Source organism: Triticum dicoccoides, chromosome 7B, assembly GCF_002162155.2.
Source record: "Triticum dicoccoides isolate Atlit2015 ecotype Zavitan chromosome 7B, WEW_v2.0, whole genome shotgun sequence".
Classification (NCBI taxonomy): Eukaryota; Viridiplantae; Streptophyta; class Magnoliopsida; order Poales; family Poaceae; genus Triticum; species Triticum dicoccoides.
This window is the reverse complement of record NC_041393.1, coordinates 316,879,637-316,888,275: the sequence shown is the minus strand read 5'-3', so window position 1 is coordinate 316,888,275 and position 8,639 is coordinate 316,879,637. Positions and strand designations below refer to the sequence as shown.

At 44.8% G+C, this 8,639-nt stretch overlaps 1 protein-coding gene across 3 annotated transcripts in view; it reads left to right on the top strand.

The window, feature by feature from the left end:
- LOC119342188 overlaps positions 1-1,466 on the top strand; it is a 12,703-nt gene extending 11,237 nt beyond the window's left edge. For all 3 annotated transcript variants that reach the window (XM_037614029.1, XM_037614027.1, XM_037614030.1), the window contains 2 exons: positions 491-771; positions 843-1,466. In XM_037614029.1, the coding sequence (XP_037469926.1) occupies positions 491-771; positions 843-1,275 (714 nt within the window). In that variant the 3' untranslated portion in view covers positions 1,276-1,466. The remainder of the gene's footprint in view (positions 1-490; positions 772-842) is intronic.
- The last annotated feature ends 7,173 nt before the right edge of the window (positions 1,467-8,639 follow it).

Sequence of the window (8,639 nt, the reverse complement as noted above, 5' to 3'; positions counted from 1 at the left end):
GACCCACCTTATCTCGTATTCCTCCACTATCATGGCCAGAACAAACCAAAACCCAGAAGAGCTAAACGGTACCACGCTGCCAACAAGTCAACAGACCAGGACCAAAGTTTATTTGATCAACGCAGCTACACTCAAAAGCACACAAAAAGAGACACCAGCTAAACCACAACAGCCTGTTCACTGGTGATCGTCATCAGCACCGCCATCTTGGACTTCATCATCCTCAGAAGTACGTTTAGCATATAATAGTAGATTTATGTCTTTCCACTGCTTGCAGTTTTCCATGTAAAACTTCTCAAGGGGATAAGTTTCAAGGTGAAATTGTGTTATTACTGTTGGAGGTTGATGGGTGTAGCTTCTTGATTTGCAGATTTGCAGATTTCGTAGCAAACAGCTTCTTAAGCTCATTTGTGCACTGCTCTGTACCTCTTTCTGTCGTGGCCTCCAAAAAATTGTGGACTAAATGTATTCTGCCTTTTATGGTTTTCAGACTGAAAGAGGTGAAAGCTTTCTCACATTTGCAGTGGACATGACCCTGAAATCAACTAAAGCCTTGGTACAACCAACTTCTCCAGATGGTCTTGATTTCTGGAGATCCAAGTTGCTATGGGCCTCGCGTGTTCTACCAATGCCACTTATTGGACTATTTGTTATCACTGGGCTTTGTTTGCCAGTGGATAAGCAAGATGGATATCCCGAGCTGGAAGCATTATCCAAACTAGATTTAGGAGCTGCTCTTAAGATTTTTCTGGCTAAGCAATTGACCTCCGAGTGAGTACATTCAAACCAGTAGTGATAGTTATGGTTCTTTATTTACAAATTCTTCTTTTTCTCGTATGCAGTTTCAATGCTATGACTGCACCTGCTGAGGATAAGTCAGTTATAATTGGGGAAAGGAACAGAGTTGCAACTGAGAAGATAAAGGGCGCGATAAACCGAGGGTACAAGAGAATAGCAGTTCTGTACGGAGGTGGGCATATGCCAGACCTTGGAAGACGTCTTCGAGAAGAGCTAAATATGGTCCCATCCAATGTGCAATGGGTCACAGCATGGTCAATAAGAAGCCGGGAGCTAGATAAAAAATCGCTTCCATTTTTGAAGACGATGGCTGAGGTTTCAGGGTGGCCTTTGAATAGATATGAAACACTTGCTTTGCTAATCTTTTCTTCAGTTCTTGCAGTGGATCTATGGTTTTGGGAGTTTCTCGTGGAAAGCAGTCTGAATTGGGCATCTTTGGCTGGTTCCTGGATTGATCAATGTAGTGCTCCATTTTGACAAAGAGTTTGTCTGAAAAAGGTGGGGAAATGAAGTTTAACAACACAGAAGTGTATAAGCGACGGTCCAAATAAAAAAACAAAACCATTTACTGTTGCAGCTTGTTAAAAACGTTCTTATATTATGGGACGGAGGGAGTAGATAACAATTTATTGAATCAACTTGGAATGAGATTAGAAAAGTTGAAGCCAGTGGGGTGTTAGGCCGTGCTTAGTTGGACTTCTGCAGCCATTTTTTCTTCTTGCGTTTCAATACTAGTATAAGCTAACCAAAGGGAGAATGAGGGCTGTGCAATCGGGCGCACACCCACGTTCCGCACCTGGGCCACACAACAGGTTCGAACCGTCCACACAACAGGTTCCACACGATAGTTCAACCGCGCTAATCACCATGGACAGCGTCCATTTTGTGATCGGTAGCATCTTTTATTGTTCTTCAATTAACTGACGTGATTCTGTTTTTTTTTTCTTTTTGGCCGGTTTTCTTCTGTTTTTTTCTTTTTCGATTTCGCAAACTTTTTTCAGAGTTCACGAACATTTTTTTTGTGAACCTTTTCTCAAATCCGATGAACCTTTTTTTGAAAATCGATGAACTCTTTCAAAATTCGGTGAACTTTTTCTGAAATCGATCAACTTTTTTCCATATTGATGAACTTTTTTTGTGAACCTTTTTTGAATTCGTGAACTTTTTTCACAATCGATGAACTTTTTTCAAATCCGATGAACTTTTTTCAGAATCAATGAGCTTTTTAAAATTTTGATGAACTTATTCAAATTCAATGAACTTTGTTTTTGAATTTAATGAACTTTTTTTTTCAAATTTAGTGAACTTATTCTTTAAATTTGATGAACTTTTCAAATTTAATGAACTTTTTTCAAATTCGATGAACTATTTTCAAATGCGATGAACTATTTTCAAAATCGATGATCTTTTTTTTTCAGTTTGTGAACTTTTTTCTATACGGATGAACTTTTTTCCAAATATATGAACTTTTTTTAATTCATGGATTTTCTTTATTTTATGAGTTCTTTTTGGAATTTACATTAAAAAAAATCTATACAGTGTATATAATATATGTTATGTGCAGTATTGAAAGGGTTAAATAGTACAGATTCCTAGTAATGGACAAGAAGTTGTGTCTGGTCTACTGGCTACCACCGCGGAGTATTATTCTATGGGTGCCGGGTTCGATTCCTTGTGCGCACATAATTTTTTTTCGGGTTTGTTTTTCTAGGTAGGGTTAATTTTTTTTTTTGAAGGGGAAAGCCAAATTTTCTTCATCATAGTCCACATGGGGAGGGATATAATTCAGATCATGGGCTGACCTAACCATAGGTGTTGCTCCGGACCGAGACTAAGCGAATATTTGGCTAATCTATGTGCTTCGACATTGACAACACAACCTTCGAAAGAAAATTTACATTGAAATAAAGTTGCTCTAAAATTGATTTCCTGAACAATAGAACCACTCTTGCCTCTTCCGGTGCATAAAATATCAGCCACTGTTTGCTTGGAATCGGAAGCCACAACAAAATTGTGCAGGTTTAGATCTTCAGCAAGTGCCAATGCCTCTCTGCAAGCTATAGTCTCAAGTATTGCTGGGTCCTCTAGGCCAGGAACTACCAAGGCTGAGCTGCCTAGGAAATTGCCCTGCTTGTCACAGCATACCGCTGCTGCTGACCCACCTTTCCTTGATCTAACTCCTGCATCAACATGAATCTTGGCGTAGCCAACAGGAGGAGGCTTTGGACGCACTGCTCGTGTCACCTGTTGGACTGTGGGAGGAACACCTTCCCTAGAACCTTCCACGTTGATCATGTTTAGTTCAGCAATGAAACGTCGGACAAACGTGTTAGTTGCTTGAGGTGATTGGAAGATTCCTTCATGAATAGCCTTGTGGTGCGCTGTCCAGATCGCCCAAAGTGTAACCGCAAGCAAGACAAACCGATCATGTGTGAGCGATTGCATGAAAGTGAAGAGCCATTGTTTGGCGTTGGGTTCTGTAGTTGAGACCAGATTTTGTGCTATCTCCTCATCCACTAATACCCACACACATCTCGAGCTGGTGCAGTTAACCAGAGAATGCCTCCACGAATCAGGAGAGCCACACAAGCCGCATTGCGCGTTATCTGCCATGTGTCAATGAGCCCTGATGTCCTCTGTTGGAAGAGATTGTTTAGATAAACGCCAAAGAAACATTCTAACCTTTGCTAGAACCTGGGTCTTCCACAAAGTTTTCCATGCTCCCTCTTCAGATGCAATGTTTGACGTTCCTGCCGTTCCCTCAAGCCATGTCTCCTAGCGATTTCTTGTCAGTACAAGCATGCGATAAGCTGATTTAACAGAAAAGATCCCACTTGTTTCAAAGTTCCAGCTCCAGAAGTCCTGGACATTGCGAGTACACAATGGGATTCCCATAATAGTACAAGCATCCATGGGCATAAACACTTGGTTGATTCGCTGGACGTCCCATGACGCACTTGTGTGGTTAATGAGTTTAGACACCACATTGGGTGGGTTAGGGTGAATACACTCATACGGTCGTAGCATCTCGTCTCTTGGCAACCATGGATCCTCCCAAATTCGTGTAGTCTGGCCGTTGCCAATTCTACGAATCAGCCCCTGTTTAAGTGTGTCTTTGCCTTCAATAATAGCTCGTCATATTTGACTGGGATGGTTGCCCAATGTCGCCTCCAATATAGTAGAGTTAGGGAAATATATACTCTTCAATAAACGAGCACTGAGGGAATCTGGTGTTTGGAGTAAACTCCAAGCCTGCCGTGCCAGCATCGCCATATTGAACAGTCCAAAATCTTTGAATCCTAGTCCACCCATTCCTTTCGGTTGCGTCATACTTCTCCAAGATACCCAATGAGGCTTCCTCTGACCTTCTTTGCTTCCCCACCAAAACTTCCTAATAAGCATATTGAGATGTTCACATAAACCCCTTGGGAGTTTGAAGCACGACATGGAGAACACCGGGATGGCATGGGCAACTGATTTAACTAGCACCTCCTTGCCTGCCGATGACATGGTGTTTTCCACCCATCCCTGCACCTTACTCCAGAGACGATCTTTCAAGTACTTAAAGGCGCCATTCTTAGAACTTCCAATATCAGATGGCATACCTAAATACTTCTCATTTAAAGTTTCATTAGGGATATTGAGTAAAACTTTAATTTCCGTCCTAACCACATCTGGTACTCCTTTACTAAAAAAGATAAATGATTTTGCAAAGTTCACTCGCTGGCCTGAAGCTTGGCAATATGTATTCATCACTAGGTTCACCTCATTAGCTCCCGCATATTTGCCTTGCAGAACAGCAGGCTGTCATCAGCGAATAACAGATGGCTAACTGGTGGCGCCGTAGGAGCCACTTGTACACCACCCAGGTTGGATGACTCACTTTTTGATTTTAACAGGCACGACAGGCCCTGCTAGCAAGAACAAGTACGGGGATATTGGGTCCCCTTGTCTGATTCCTCTTGAAGGTTCAAATTCCTCCAATCTCTTCCCATTGAACATGACAGAAAACTTGACAGTGGTAACAAGTCCCATAACAATATCCACCCATCTCTCAGTAAATCCAAGCTTGACCATGATTGCTCTCAGATATGGCCACTCCACCCTACCATAGTCCTTCATCATGTCTAGCTTCAACGCAAATGACTGGTGTTTCTTAGCTTTATTTCTCTTCATGAAGTGTAGGCATTCGTACGCAGTGATGATGTTGTCCGTGATAAGTCTTCCAGGGACAAAGGCTGACTGTTCCTCACATATTATGTCAGGTAATATCACTTTCAAACAGTTAGAGATCACCTCGCAATTTTGTAGAGAACATTGCATAAACTGATAGGACGGAACTGGATCAACAGGGTGGGATTTTTTACCTTCGGAATCAATACCAGTACCGTCTCATTGATGCATGCTGCTGATTCTGCTCCCTCAACAATTTTAAGCACTACTCTGGTAATTTCATCTCCACATGTCTCCCAATGACGCTGAAAGAAGTGAGCGGGGAACCCGTCCGGTCCAGGGGCCTTAGTTGGGAACATTTGAAAAAGGCCGATCTTCACTTCCTCTAGTATATGGTGGGTTGAGCGATGCATTCATATCTTGCGTAACCTTGCATGGCACTTTTTCTAGGACCTGCTCCATGTGCACCACGGTCGCCAATGAGGGGTCACGCTCCCAGCAGAGCTCGTATTTGAAAGGGCGTGGTCCCCACCTGCATGCATGCACTCCTTGCAGCCGAAGCAACAGCGGGACGTGGTCCGAAGTAGCAGCTGTGAGGTGTTCAAGTGTTGCATCTGGGAAAGCCAAGATCCATGCAGGTAGCCACACTTTGGTCCATCCGTACCCTGGTGTATGTGCCCCCCACCAACTTCTTCTCAAATGTCCAGCTTTGTCCCTGATAACCAATGTCAGATAATCCACAAGTATCAATAGCACCCCGGAAGGCGTCCATCTGCGCTTGGCTACGCTGGTCGACCCCATCATGCTCATGGCTATGGAGGACTTCGTTGTAGTCTCCAATCACCACCCATGGATCATTGCTCGTTCCTGCAATTCCGCGCAACATATCCCAAGTTTTGTATCTCTCGTTTGTTTGAGCCTCCCCATACACAAAGGTGATTCTGGTTTTAATCTCTATCATCTACTCAACAAACATCTATATGGTATTCAGAATAACCAATAACTTCGAGCTTTATTTCTTCATTCCAAAAAATGCCTAGTCCACCGCTCCTACCGGAGCTGCTTACAGCAAAGCTTTTATTGTAACCTAGAGTTCATACAAGACTCTCAACACGCGATCCCTCTATCCGAGTTTCAAGAATGCATACAATAGAGGGGGCAAGTTGCTTCAATAGTTCTCGAAGCTCGCGAACCATCGCAGGTCTGCCAGTCCCGCGACAGTTCCAGACTAGGCAACTCATTGCGCTTAGCGTTACCCGTTGATAGGGCCCGTCATTTGCGCATTGTTTTGAGAGTTTGCAGATTTGTTTTTCCCTGATTCTTGTCCAACTGGGGAGGATTGGTTTTTGTTCTCTTAAGATCTTGCTTTGATGAGGGGCTCTGAGGAATGATAGTTACAACAAGGGTTTTGGGTTCCACCGATGATGGGTTGGTTCCTGGAGCGGTAAGCAAGAGTGTGTTGATATGGGCACCCCTCTTACAGTTTCCTTCACCTTCCTCCATATCAGTATCAAGGTCAGCAGTAGTGTCAAAGTGATCTTGCTGCGATCGTCCTGAGCCACGTCCTACACGCCCTGCACGGCCATTGCCTCTGCCTCGTCCACCTTCGAAGCCCCTAGCTTCACCTGGTCCGCGCCCTGGGCCCCTAAACCAGTCAGCTTTCAGGTTCCTATACACCAGAGCATACGGAGGATGGACCCATCTCCACATTCTTTGAAGTGATGACCTAGCATGCCGCATACAGCACACCAATCTGGTAACCTCTCGTATTTCACCCTGAAGATCTCTCTCCTCTTCTTGATCACTAGCGAAACAACATTCTTGAGCGGCTTTGTGACATCAACTTTCACCCGAACCCTTAAAATTTACCCTCAAAGTCATGGGATTTAGGCTCAACAAATATAAAGTCACCAACTATGGCTGCTAGCGATTTGATCAAGTGGAAGAACAATTGAGGAATGTCATGTATCTGGATCCACATCTCAATCTTGTTCAGCACAATTGACGACGGTCTAGTGAATCCATCATAGGGCTCGATCACGACCACTTTCCCTTTGAAAGTCGAGGGGCCGTCCTCCATTACTCTCTCCCAATCACCCAGGCAGGAGAATTGCAGAGTATAAAGATTATCTTCCAGCGGGCGAAACTTTACTTCTTGCGCCAGATCCCATGCAACTCGCATGTTACGGAAGAACCAATACTGGCTATATTGCTTGTCCATGTGAACTCGTGCGATCGTCATCCATCCCGCTGCTTCCTCTGGTATATCACCATCTTGAACCACTACATCCTCCAGATCGTCTTCTTTCAGACCCAGTTCCTTCATCATAGCTTCCATCTCGCTCATCGCCGCGCCAAACGCCGACGTTGAGTCTTCCATCAGATCTCTTGCCCGAGAAGAAGGATTCCGCGGGCGGGAGAACCCTAACAAGATCCTCCAGCACCCCCGCTAGCCAGACGTCCGAAGCCGCCGACGATTGGTGGTCTGGGAGGCGCAGGGGATCGCGATCTCCACGTCGGCGCCAAGCTTCGCCGGGAGGAGAGACAACCCTAACTAGAGGGGACTTCGTGGCAGACAAGCCTCATGTTTCAGTTTGCCAGCAATGGTTAAATAGTATAGATTCCTCGTGCGCACAAAATTTGATGGGCCGGCCCGCTGGGCACCGTGCGTGCGCGCCAGTTTACCTCGACGGCGCTTAAAGCGCCAGTTAGGAGCTCTCGAAAATGAGAAGCAAAGAATGTAAAAGTTGTATCTTCTCCGTAGAGCAATTCTTGCAGTTGGTGCAGCACTTTAGCATGGCGTTTTTAGTTGTCCCCTGAAAATTGCAATGTATTTACCCACCACTCCCAATCCCAAGTCATACCCGTTCATTCTATTTTTCTCGTAGTATTAGAGGAAACGAACGACACCACAAATACAACTCGCAACCCGCTCAACTTGCGCAACTCCCAGCCGCTCGACAACCAGGGTTTGGCCACCGCCTCCTGCCTTCACGGCTCGCTCCGCGACCCTCCACGTCCGGCCAGGTATAGTCCTTCCAACCTCTATCTACCCCCATCCCGTGGTGGGTGGTCTGGCCGGTCCCGCGCCGCCGCATCGGCTCTTCTCCTCCTCATTCCTCCTCTAAGAAAAATAAAGAGGAATAAAATCGATGATATATTGCTTGAGCCTCGTGGTTGTTAAAAATGGCTTAGTACTCCTAGGAGTACATACTCCTAGCCACCTGTCCTTTTTAAATTCTCCACCAGCACTGTCGATTGGTTTCTGGCTAACGAACCCATTTACCACCCAACTAACGCACGGGATAAGCGAAGGCTACTTTCAATCTTGCTAGCCCCACAACCCCGCATATTGATTATTAGGCTCTGTTTCATTCTCCGCAAACCATGGTCATCACGCCCTCGCGTATGTAGCAGAGTGACCGACGGCGACAAGGACAAGAAGCGGTAGTATAATCTGATTTTGACTACCCACAATGGAAGTAACATATGTGACAACATCACATATCTCTACGCAAAACAGATGATGTGGCGAGCAATCAATGAGGAAAGGGGGGCATGTGGTAACATAGTTAGTTACTGTAACATCACACATACCAAGACAAGATGAGTCTACAACCTAATAAATGAAGTGTTGCATGACACCACACATATATTATTCTTCACTA